This window comes from Canis lupus, chromosome 8 (assembly GCF_048164855.1).
Source record: "Canis lupus baileyi chromosome 8, mCanLup2.hap1, whole genome shotgun sequence".
NCBI lineage: Eukaryota > Metazoa > Chordata > Mammalia > Carnivora > Canidae > Canis > Canis lupus.
In genome coordinates, this window is record NC_132845.1 from 54,951,403 (window position 1) to 54,963,417 (window position 12,015).

Consider the following 12,015-nt stretch of genomic DNA (forward strand, 5'->3'; position numbering starts at 1 on the left):
CTGTCAGAACCATGGGTTCTGCTGCTATTACTCACGTGGTAAGGAAAGGTAAAAAACACAACAAAAACACAGTTCTATTTGTATCATATTTCCCAAGTTTTTGCCATGTGACAATCTTCAGAATTCTTAAAAACTATCTTTATGCAGAGGCAAGAGTTTTTGTTGTAGGTGCTTCTGTACTCAAAAGAACACGATACAAATTCCTCTAAAGGAAACCACGGTGGAAAGGGGAGACGAGTCAGGAAGTCCAAAGCAGAGTGGAGTCAACACAGTGACTCCTCCTTGCCAGGTGGCCCTGAGCAAATCACCACCTTGCAGAGTCCCCTTACAGATTTTAGTGACTCTGAAAAGCACTTTCAAAGAAACGAATACACATTTTTGCACAGAGTTAAAGCCCCAGCCTCCACACTAGACCTTAGAAATGGAAAATAATGAAGTAGGAGAAAGTCTTCCTAGAGGTCACAGAGGAAAAGCGAATGACCCCGTTTATAGAAAATGGCACTTATGATTGTAATGCACAGCTACGCAGCTCTTTTACCTTCTCCCGCAGTCTTCTTGGGGCTTAGTTTCTAAGTACGAGGGACCCTGTGCCATGTCTGTGAGACACCATTTTGGAAATGTGTTACATAACCCATACCCACCATCATCTTCACTCCTCTCCCCGGCCATCTCCACCGACTCAGACAATGAGGCCAGGGAGGTGCGTCTGGAGGAAGCTGCGGAGGTCACACTGGCTTGCTTGCTCCCCGGGAGCCGGCTCACCCAATGTTCACACAAGGAGGAACTCGTGGAGCCTGTAGGAAAAGGAAGCAGGCACTGAGGTCAGGCCAGAATCCTGGGCCAGCTGCTTGGCACACACTCTCAGGAAAGTGCTGCTACCAAGCTGGGAGGTGGCCAATGTCAGTATAACTCACTCCTAGACCCCACGCTGTGCCTGCTTGAATATCCCATTCAGATGAGAAGGAGGGCAGACTCTCACACATGTTTATAGTAACAAAATCCAAGTATAGGCATGGACACTTCATAATGCAAAGTGCAAGTCTTAAAGTGATGACAACAGAATCATTCATACTAGTTGTACAAATATTTTTTAAGTACCTACTGCCGGGCACTGCTCTAAGCACACACAGGAAAAATTCTGACACAGAGCAAACAAAAGCAGCAGTGCTCCGTTATCTTCTTAGTCTCACTGCTTTGTGGAATCATTAAGTCATTTTCACAATATTAATATACAAAATACATGCACACACCCAGGCTATCTGCCAACCTGTAAGTCCATTCCAGGGATGCCCTGAAATATATTCTGGAGCAACAGAAAATGCTCTTGAAATGGAGAACACGACTCAAGTAGACCTCAAGAGGGTGCAGTTTCCAAGCATATCTCAGGCTCTGGAAAGCACTGGGGGAAAGCACAGAGCACTGGAGTGCTCACTGTCTTAACGGAGTGAGCGGCTATAGAAAGGCAGGTATACTGAGTGGGGCTTGACTCCAACAGAGGGTCACTCTGCTTCAGCAGTGCTTCCTTTTCAGTAGCTTCAAACCCACTCCTCGCAAGCTTCTAGGGGATCCAGGGTAAATACTCTCTAATGTGATCCCACATTACCATATCCCTGTCCTCAGCCACAGTCTCTTAAATTCTGCATTAAGAAGCATGCATCACCTTGTCTGGACTATCTGTGGCTACATCGAGACTAGACCCTATCCAGCTACCCAGCCCATCTAATAGGACTATAGCCTTCAACCCTTGTAACAAAACAGTCCGACTTCACAGGGGAAAAAAAAAAACATTTCTAATGGTGCCATACCTTTTCTAAAAGGCTCTAACATACACTGACCTAATCTGATGCACAGAATGGCCCCATAAGGCAGGTATTATTAGTACTCCAACATTATAGATGATTAAATATGTGGCTTGGATGGGCCGTGCTCCCAGATGATCCAACCAAAACATGGCAAAGCCAAGTTTCATTCCTTCTTGCTTTTAGAATAGCATGCTATACTGCTTTTTTTCATTCACTCATTCCACAAGCAAACATGGCAACCTCATTTTGAGACAGGCTCTCCCGGCTTCCATGGGAACTCTGCTGGTTTGTGGATTCCACTCCTATTTCCTTGACTGCAATCATTTTGGTTTCTAGATTAAATGCAAATATGAGAATTTATCTGATCAACCCAAAAGAGTAATGAGACCTTGTGGAGAAGTTCTCTGGACCATTAATTATAATCTTCTGTTCTAGAAAAAACTGCCAAAGAAGAAGTTGGTCTTACCTGCCACTGAGCTATTGGCTGACCATGATGGAATAGCTGTCCGCCTCTGGTAGAAAAGGATGTATGCTGTCTGTGTGCAAACCTCATCTTCTGATAGCTGTTGCACATCACTGTCATCAAAGCAGTACCAGAGGCCATCCACAGAGTTCTTACAGTACGCTGCCAAAAAAGAGTCTGTCATGAGGACCAGGGACGGTGGGCACCAGCCACTCCACTCTGTCCAAACCAGTGCTTTGGCTTATATAATTAATTCAAGAGCTTTTTAAGGTTGTACATAATAATGCACAAAGTGATTTAAAAAAAAAAATCCAAATGGCCTATCATGCTCAGGCAAAATTTTTTGAGAAATTCTAAACTATTCCAAATGGACAAAATTCTATTTAATCTTAGAAAACACAATATACTCATTTATTTAAACCAGTGGGTCTCAACCTGGGACAATTTTGCCCCTGTAGGGACATCTAGCAATGAATGGAGACATTTTTGACTGTCACACTAGAGGGTAGGGTGCTACTGGCATTGAGTGGGTAATCAAGGATGCTGCTAAACATTCTACAATGTGCAGGACAGTCCCCATGGCAAGAATTATCCAGCCAAGCTGTCAAGAGTGCTGAGGCTGGGAAACCCTGATTTAAGTATGTTGTCACATTTTAGCATTTATTAGATAGAAAATAGAACTAGAAATGATGATACTAATCCTAAAAGCAGCTACTATTTGTTTAGCATATATTATGTGCCAAACCTCTCAGTTAATCCTATGAGATTTGCTCTACTATTATTCCCATTTTACAGAGGCTCAAAAAGATTAACCAGTTTCCCCAAAGTCAAGCAGCTGGTGAAGGGCAGGGCCCAGCTCAATTCAGGTGTATCTGGTCTCTGAGCTAACACTTAAACTACCCCACCCTGCTTCCCTGAAGGGTAGCACAAAAAAATGCATCCATGAAAGTTCCCTGGCAAACTAACATTTGAGCTCATAAATGCATGCATGTTTCTCTTCAGTTCAAATTCTAAGCCCTGAGAAAGAAAGACCACTCAAGTACCAGCAAAAGCAGACAAGAACTCAGTGTTCCTGGAAACCACATGATCTTGTAAGGATATTTCAAAGGGTGTGATAAGCTTGATCCAGAGGGATACAATTCTTATCACACTTTCTAAAAATACCCATTTATTGGAGTAAGAATAAATGAGTGCTAGAATATTTAGCTGAACACTCCAGGGACAGGGCATATAGGGTTCTGAGAGGCACCCAGGCAAGGAGGGCTACACCAGATAGGTCCCCAAAAAGAGCAGAATAAGAATCTTTTGATCATGGGGAGGGAAATCACGTACAGCTATGGACCCCTAAGACCAGAAGGGGAGAGAAGCAGCAATAGAGGCACCTGATTAAACAGCAACTTGTCATTGGTGTCAGGCCAGGTGTGAAATAGAAATGACCCGGCTGGTGAGGTGGCTGCTATTCTGGAGTGGGACATCCCTAAAAGAAGGAGACAGAGGGATCCCTGGGTGGCGCAGCGGTTTAGCGCCTGCCTTTGGCCCAGGGCACGATCCTGGAGACCCGGGATCGAATCCCACGTCGGGCTCCCGTTGCATGGAGCCTGCTTCTCCCTTCTGCCTGTCTCTCTCTCTCTCTTCTTCTCTCTCTCTCTCTGTGACTATCATAAATAAATAAAAAAAAAAAAAAAAAAAGAAGGAGACAGAGCAGCCCAGCACTAGCATCAATCTATTCCTCTTCAGGGTGGTCTATTCTCAGTCACATCATGGCAACTAAGGCAGCACAGTAAATCATTAATGGTTTAACAGTGTTTTTACAAAATAATTCTACTTGCTTTTCTTCCTGGCAGTAGCTTCTCAAATGTTTTCTAGACAAGTGTTATTTAAATGGTGGTTCGCAGACTGGTCCTGGTCCACAGCAAGATAAGCACCCAAACTGAGATAAGCATTTAAAAACTTTTATAGCAATCTGACACTGTTATGATATTTTTACAAAGGTACTGACTCATTAAAAATTGGAAATTAGGGCAGCCCCGGTGGCGCAGCGGTTTAGCGCCGCCTGCAGCCCGGGGTGTGATTCTGGAGACCCAGGATCGAGTCCCACGTCGGGCTCCCTGCATGGAGCCTGCTTCTCTCTCTGCCTGTGTCTCTGCCTCTCTTTCGCTCTCTCTGAATAAGTAAATAAATAAATCTTTAAAAAAAAAAAAAATTGGAAATTTAAAAAAAAAAAATAGGCAGGCTCTTCATCATAGAAGTTTGAATTAGAATCCGTACACAAGTTAGCCATAGGGCAGCCCGGGTGGCGCAGCGGTTTAGCACTGCCTTAGGCCCAGGGTGTGATCCTGGAGACCTGGGATCGAGTCCCACGTCAGGTTCCCAGCATGGAGCCTGCTTCTCCCTCTGCCTTTGTCTCTGCCTTTCTCTCTCTCTCTGTGCCTCTCATGAGTAAATAAATAAAATCCTAAAAAAGATAAAAAAAAACAAAACAAAACCACAAGTTAGACATACACGTAACCATGTGATTAACAGCCTGAACTAGTGCAAAATAAAATTCCAAATGAAAACTTAAAAACTCATCTTTAATTCAACAAGTGAAGGCATTTAAAATGTTGTCTAAACTAAAACCCTACACTTTTATATATCAGAAAAGCAGTGGTATGGCCTAGGCATCAAAAAGGGGAAATAATGCAGACAGTGCCTAAGCTCTTCCTAGGGAATAACAGGTCCTGAATGGCAGGCCCAAGCACTTCTAGATCACCGGTGTAGTCACCAAGTTCATATAAAGTCACCTGCTGTAGGTCACAGAGCATGGATGAGGTGTCTAGCTTCTAGCCCATGCTCCTATCTCCAAACTGTGCTATCTCCAAAGTACCTGTAGGTTTTCTGGCATTTTCCCAAGTCCATTCTATACAAAGAGTAACATGATAGGTTAGAATCCAGTACTGTCCTATTTTTCTCAATACTCTCTTGCTAGAAAGTGCATTATTTTCCCAAGAAACAATATCAAAGGAAGACACATTCTTTACCAAAGCTGAAGCTAGGTGAACACTACCCAGGCAAAGGTGCTACTATACCTGCTACCCAGTGAAATTAAATAATCTCTAAATCCTTTCCATCTGAAGAGTCTAAGAGTATATAATTCTATGACTCAGTATCCAAGAAAAGACATGACTGGTAATGCCACAAAGGCAAATATCCAATCAGATACATGACATTTATTATACAAGTGGGCCCCATAAAATATAAACACAAAATCTACAAGACATAAAGTCTTATCAGATTTTAAATTTGATTTAAACCAAAATATAGGGATCCCTGGGTGGCGCAGCAGTTTACCGCCTGCCTTTGGCCCGGGGCGCGATCCTGGAGACCTGGGATCGAATCCCACGTCAGGCTCCCGGTGCATGGAGCCTGCTTCTCTCTCTGCCTGTGTCTCTGCCTCTCTCTCTCACTGTGTGCCTATCATAAATAAATAAAAATTAAAAAAAAATAATAAATAAACCAAAATATAAAGTAAACTGTATCTAAAAGTTTAATTAACATTTAACTTTTGTCTTCTATGGACTTCAACTTCTCTCATTTTTCTCCCTGAGTGTGCTTCCCAGGGCAGGCAGAGGCAAAACAAACCATTCCAGTATGAGATAATACTTGGAATTGGTATAATTCCTCTCACAAATAACTGTTGCCTACAGCATCTAAGTACTGCAAGAACTAAAAGGGTTTCAAGAATAAAAGATTACTGTATGCAGTCATTGGTGGAGGGGTTCAGGAGCCCAACATGCTTCTTCAGCCTGCTGAGCGGGGGTTTTGGAGCTAGCTGCTAATGGAAGTGTCTCACAGAATTTGAAATACTAACTGGTGAAGCCCAACCTCCTCCACCTCCCCTGACCTTTATGAGTCAATGGCACCCTGAATTTTGTTGCGTGAAGCACTGAGTTCAGGAAGAAAGGAAGTCCCTGGAAGTACCTATGTGAAATGCGTTGAGTCTGAAGGAAGCAAAAATCCAAGTCCTGGCCACTCACCCATACAGATTGCCAAATTAACAGCAGTGCTCTGTGGACTCCCCCACACACATAAATGTCCAAGGAAGAGTCCCCACACCTGCCTGCTCCCCTGAGGTTCACACATGTCTTTAAGCCAGTAATTCCAGCTCTGAGACTCAGTCTCAAGGAAATACAAAACTGGAATATAAACTAAAAGATATGCATCAGTGTTACAGTTAAAGTTAAACACCAGGGCAGCCCGGGTGGCTCAGTGGTTTAGCGCCGCCTTCAGCCCAGGGCATGATCCCGGAGACTAAGGGATCGAGTCCCACATCAAGCTCCCTGCATGAAGCCTGCTTCTTCCTCTGCCTGTGTCTCTGCCTCTCTCTCTCTCTCTTTCTCTCTCTCCCGCTCCCTCTCTCTCTCTCTGTCTCTCTTGAATAAATAAAATCTTAAAAAAAAAAAAAAAGTTAAACACCAGAGACAATAGACATGTTCAACAATGGGGAACACCTATATAAAACTAGAGTTCCACCAACAGAATGTTCTGTGGTCATGAAAAACAGTGTTTATAAAAATTAAGCACCAACATCCAAATACTTCTATTATAATGGTAAGCATGAAGACTGGGATACAGGGAATGCATGGAGGACTTGCACTTCATTGCGCTTCTGATTCTGATACTTTTACTGTCTATCTCCCTGTCAGCCCATACAGTCCTGAAGTGCAAGCAGCAGGTTACCATCCCCATGGCTTCTCCTGTGCCTCCGATACACTCTGACCATGCTCCCACAGGCCCTTCCTCTACTGCCCAAACACATTTCCACCACAGAACGTATTACACGTTACTGATCTTACATATTATCTGGTCCCCTACTTGAGTACACTCCTGGAAGACAGAGGTTGAGGCCTATTTGTTTCTGATGTGCCTCTGACAGCCCAGGGCAAGCTAAGTAGGACATGTTCCATGAATGTTCACCTAAATAGAACCTACCAGTACAATCATGACTGTGTAAATTAATGGCCAAAACATCTAAAAAAAACACCAGAAGAAATGTTACCTACATACAATGGTATATTATTCAGCCTTAAAAAAAAAAAAAAAAAAAGGAATTCTGACACATGCTAGAACATGGGTGAATCTTACAGACATGCTATGTGAACTAAGCCAGACACAAAAGGACAGATACTATATGGTTCCACTTATAGAAGATTCCAGGTGTAATCAGATTCGTAGAAACAGGAAGACTAGTGGTGACCAGGAGATTGGGGAGAAGAGGAGAAAAGGAAGTTGCTGTTTAATGTTTCAGTTTGGGAAGAAGAAAAACGTTCTGGAGAAGGATGGTGGTGAGGGCCTCAGAACAACATGAACGTACTTAATGCCATTGAACTCCACACTTCAAACTTGGTTCAAATGGTAAATTTTGGTATGTTTGTTAATCACAATGTTTTTTAAAAAGTTACCAATCATTATTTTTGAGTGATGAGCCTAAGGATGATGGTACTGTTCTCTCTCTCTTGTCTACAAATTTTAGATAATGAACATAACTTTTAAAAATGAAAAATAAATTTAGCCCTAAAACAAAGAGAAAACTCTTTGAAGTCACTTTAAAGACAGTATAAAACTGGTTCATATAATCACTCAAGGGAGAAGCTGGAATTTCAAGGAGGTAGAATGAAACCTCAAGAGTGGAGTGCAGGGGAGGTAACCAAAGTGAGCCCTCAATGGCCCAGACAGTGCTGTCTGCATGCACCCCTCCTCAGTCAGTTCAGACAGCTACTGGATGATCCAACTCAAGAAAAGAAGGAAGAATTTTCATTTTTTGTTTGTGGACAGAGATCCTGAGGATGAGAACTGCTCTCAAAGTTGGCACAGTGCCTACTAGAAGAGAAAGGGAGATTTTAAAGCAAAAATAACCCTGTCACAAGCAAAACATGTGTGAAGGAAGGGTCAGCATAGACACCCGGCCCCTCGCACTGCAGACCTGTGTAGTGCCCCCCTTGCATGGTGCCATGATGATTGCACACAGCATACAGGTCATAGACGTAGTCCTCAGGGTCCCTCCCGAGTCCATAGGGCCGTCTCCACGGAGACCAATGGGATGGCAAGCTCCAGCTGCTCTGACTTCTCTTAACCACATGAGGTGTCATGTCCAGGCCAGTCAAGGGGAACTTGACCATGTTCTGAAGTTTCATACGCCTGTCTCCTTCCTGTTGCAAGAAGAAAAACAAGTTCTGATGATATTTTCATGCAAGTGGATGGCAGATCAGTTGTGTGTGGAATGTGGACCCTATCAGCAAGAGTGGTTTTAGTTACCGATCTGAGGTTTCCCAAGATACATACAAAATAGGGAAACACATTAAAAGCTTTAACTATCTGGAGGAACAGGTTATAACAGCACTAAAAATAGAACAAGCAATGACCTACATGTAAGGGGTGATGAACTTCTTTGAGTCTCCTTATCTGATAGAGGAGTTTTAGGTTTTTGACATACAAAATTGTCAGTATCAGGCAGTTCATCCTAATACCTCTGTCACAGAGGCATGAAAAGTAATGGAGTAATCATGTATGTGAGAGATGAAGCACACTGCTGGCATAGAGTAGCCACTGGATAAGCACTGCACTCCTTTCCTCTCCATCTCTTCCAACAAGCATGTTAATGCTTAAACTGACTTAATATATTTATTTAGCTGATAATCTTGGGTAATCTGTATTTTCCATTAAGGCCACCGGGAAATCCTGAAATCCGTCAGCTCAATAGCTGTCTTCTGAATGCTTCCTGTGTCTGAGGAAGCTTTAAGAAATTAACCAGGCATGGATAAACACCCACCTCAAGAGCTGTGAATCTATTAAAAGAAGGAAAATGTTTATAAAAGAAAGGCAGGATGAGCCCTGGACTGTCATGAAGGTCAGACTAAAGAATCTGGACCTTACTTTGCAGTCAAGCGCTAAGGCTTGAGGGAGGGGACGTCATTAGGGCTGTGTAAGCAGTGTGCAGGGCATGACACTAAGGGAGGAGCAGCTTAGGTTAAGAAATCAAGTAGAAGACAATGCAACTGCAACCAGCTGGAAAGTATCACAAATCTGAAGTGGCACACTGGCAGCAATAATGAGGAGAAGGGGGCACACTCAGGAGGCACTGCAGAGGCACAACTGAACTGAAGAGATAATTGGGGAGGGTCCAGAGAGAAGTCAAAAGTGACTGCCTTCAAAAAAAAACAGAAAGCAAAGGAAGTTAGTGTGCGTGTGTCGAAGGGGCCAGAGAAGGCTGAAGGCAGGGCTCTGAACCTCACCAACTCTCTACCTGCAGATCCCAAGGGATGCATGCAGTTGGGATACTCCACCATTATAGGAGCCAGACCCCCAAACCTTTGAGTGAAAGCCCAGCCCTAGGGATCCTGGGCGTGTCATCCCAGATACCTCCACTTCATCAGCAAGTCCTAAACATCTGCTCAATCTATTCGGGTCTTATCTACTGCCACAGCTTCATACAAGCCATCAGCATCCTCCCTTGGATGGTTGCCATGGCTCCCTTCAGATCTCCCTAGCTTCATTTGTGCAGCCTCACATTTTCCATACAGCAGCCAGAATGGTCTCTTCAAATAAAAAATTTGGTCATGTTGCTTCTCTGCTTGTAATCCTTTATCAGAATCCCACTCTGCCCAAAAGGTTCTGCTTGGACAGCCAGTCCCTAAGCAGCCCTTCTACCTTAACTCACACCTTCCCCACCCTCCAGAAGTCTAGCCAAACTGGCCTGCTCAGTCTTTGGCACATGCTATCTCCTTGCACACATCGTTCCCTCTGCCACTGTGTACATGGCCCTGCGTCCAACTCACCTGGGAGATGCCCAATCCTAATCTTTCAGATACAAACCTAAAAGCCAGGCCTCAGACTTCTTAAACATTTACCTCCTATTTACCTCTCTTACAATGGGGTCTGCCCAGGACATTCCTAACTTTAGGGAATAGACAGCCTTTTTGGGAAAAACTGACTCAAGAGTAATACAACTCAAAGCAGATTTTCTTTGTATACATTTATGACTCATCTTCCCAACTACATGACAGCTCCTGGGGAGCAGGATGACACCCATTATTACTTTAGGTACAAAGAGAATTCTACCCACCCCCAGAAAGGAGCTCTACATTTGTATGTTTGTTTTTTTAAATCCCAAAGTACACTTAGCAAAATTTAAAGCATAACATTTGTAAATCTAAAACACAACATTTATAAATCTAAAGCAAGTCCTCAAGAACACAGTAAAATATCTGCAGGATGAACTAAAATGTTTAGAATTTAAAGGGTCACAGAATGTTCACATTTTGCTCTGGGTAAGATCAAAACATGTCCCCAAACACTGAGACAGATGTGTCTGTAACAACATGAACAGGACCACCAGACCAAAGAGGGACAGCCAAAGAATCCCTATGCAGTCCACTGGTAGGGGCGTAAGAAACTTGGTCATAGCTTTTCTTGCCATGACGGAGGGTTTACCTACCTGTCGAAATCTCTTTAGATGTATAATAAGCACATCAGGCAGAGTCCAGAGGCTTAACGTAATGCTCCCCTGCTGCAGCTGCTTACAGTGTGGGCAACGCCAGGCATCATCTGGGGCAAGCTGAAAACAAGGAGCATGAAATGACTTCCATTAAGCTCCACTTAAGGCAAGACTTTTTTTTTATAGGAGACCACGGCACTCATTTCTTGCTCAGGGCATGGTACAACTCAGAATCTCTCTGGAAACCACATTTGATGGGGGAGTCAATGGAAAAACACAATCACAAGAGGCACTTGGCCAGAGCTGAATAAATTCTCCCTCAAAAAGGGATGACTAACAGGCCAATATTATACAGAGGATGTTCAATGTTACAGAAGAACCTCAAATTCCACAAACTCCTGAACTGAACCTGTTGCCTTTCCATCAATATACTTCCTCTTCCTCTTCTTCTATGTCCTACATTTGCAACCACCTCTGCCACCCACTAAAAGCAGCACCAGCGGCAGGAGCAGAGGGCGGGTATTGCAAACCCTCAAACCCTTCCCTCTTCCTCCTGCCCCACATCTACCCAAAGTAATTGTCTCTGCCATGTCTCACACCTGTCTCCTCTACTCCATTCCCACTAACATGGCCTTCACTCAAAGTCCTCACCCAGGCTCTTACCTGGACTTCTGCGAGTCTCCTAACTGATCTCTCTCTCCCAAGCACTGAACGACTCCAATCAATCCTCTCTACTCCTGCTATCAATAAGGTCTTTCTGAACATTAATCTGAGGCTTCAGGTCCACATGTCACCTCTTCAGGATGGGGACATATTCAGTTAGAGGTGCCCATGAGGCATGTCTGGTGAGAGATTTAAATCTCCTCTGGAGTTTAGAAGAGGTATCAGATCTGGGACCATGAACATGATGAAGTAAGGAAACCATGGTATGGATGACAATCAATGCCCACTGAGATGGAACAGACAGAAGTCAAGAACAGAATCTTGAGGAATGCCTCTTTCAAAAAGAAATACTAAAGCTGAGAAACCACCAGAGTCTGAGGATGCATAGTCAGAAAAACAGGCAAACCAGAAGCATTCCCTTTTATGCACACCAAGGAGAGACAATGGCAAGATCCTAGAGAGGTCAAATGCAGACGGAGCAAAGGCCACAGAAGCGAGCAAACCAGGGGCCACCGAGAATTTCAGAGAGCAGTGTCAGAAGTGCAAGTGAGATGGTGGGAAGGAAGGAGCTGAAACCCCTAAAGGGGAATGAGGCAGAAAGGAGGAGGAGAAAG

At 43.7% G+C, this 12,015-nt stretch overlaps 1 protein-coding gene across 2 annotated transcripts in view; it reads right to left on the reverse strand.

The window, feature by feature from the left end:
- Positions 1 to 12,015, reverse strand: part of USP31 (ubiquitin specific peptidase 31) — a 71,126-nt gene that overhangs the window by 9,630 nt on the left and 49,481 nt on the right. For both annotated transcript variants that reach the window (XM_072836165.1, XM_072836166.1), the window contains exons 12-15: positions 10,739 to 10,858; positions 8,228 to 8,453; positions 2,269 to 2,427; positions 642 to 794 (exon numbers count right to left, since the gene is read on the reverse strand). In XM_072836165.1, coding sequence (XP_072692266.1) covers positions 642 to 794; positions 2,269 to 2,427; positions 8,228 to 8,453; positions 10,739 to 10,858 — 658 coding nt within the window. The remainder of the gene's footprint in view (positions 1 to 641; positions 795 to 2,268; positions 2,428 to 8,227; positions 8,454 to 10,738; positions 10,859 to 12,015) is intronic.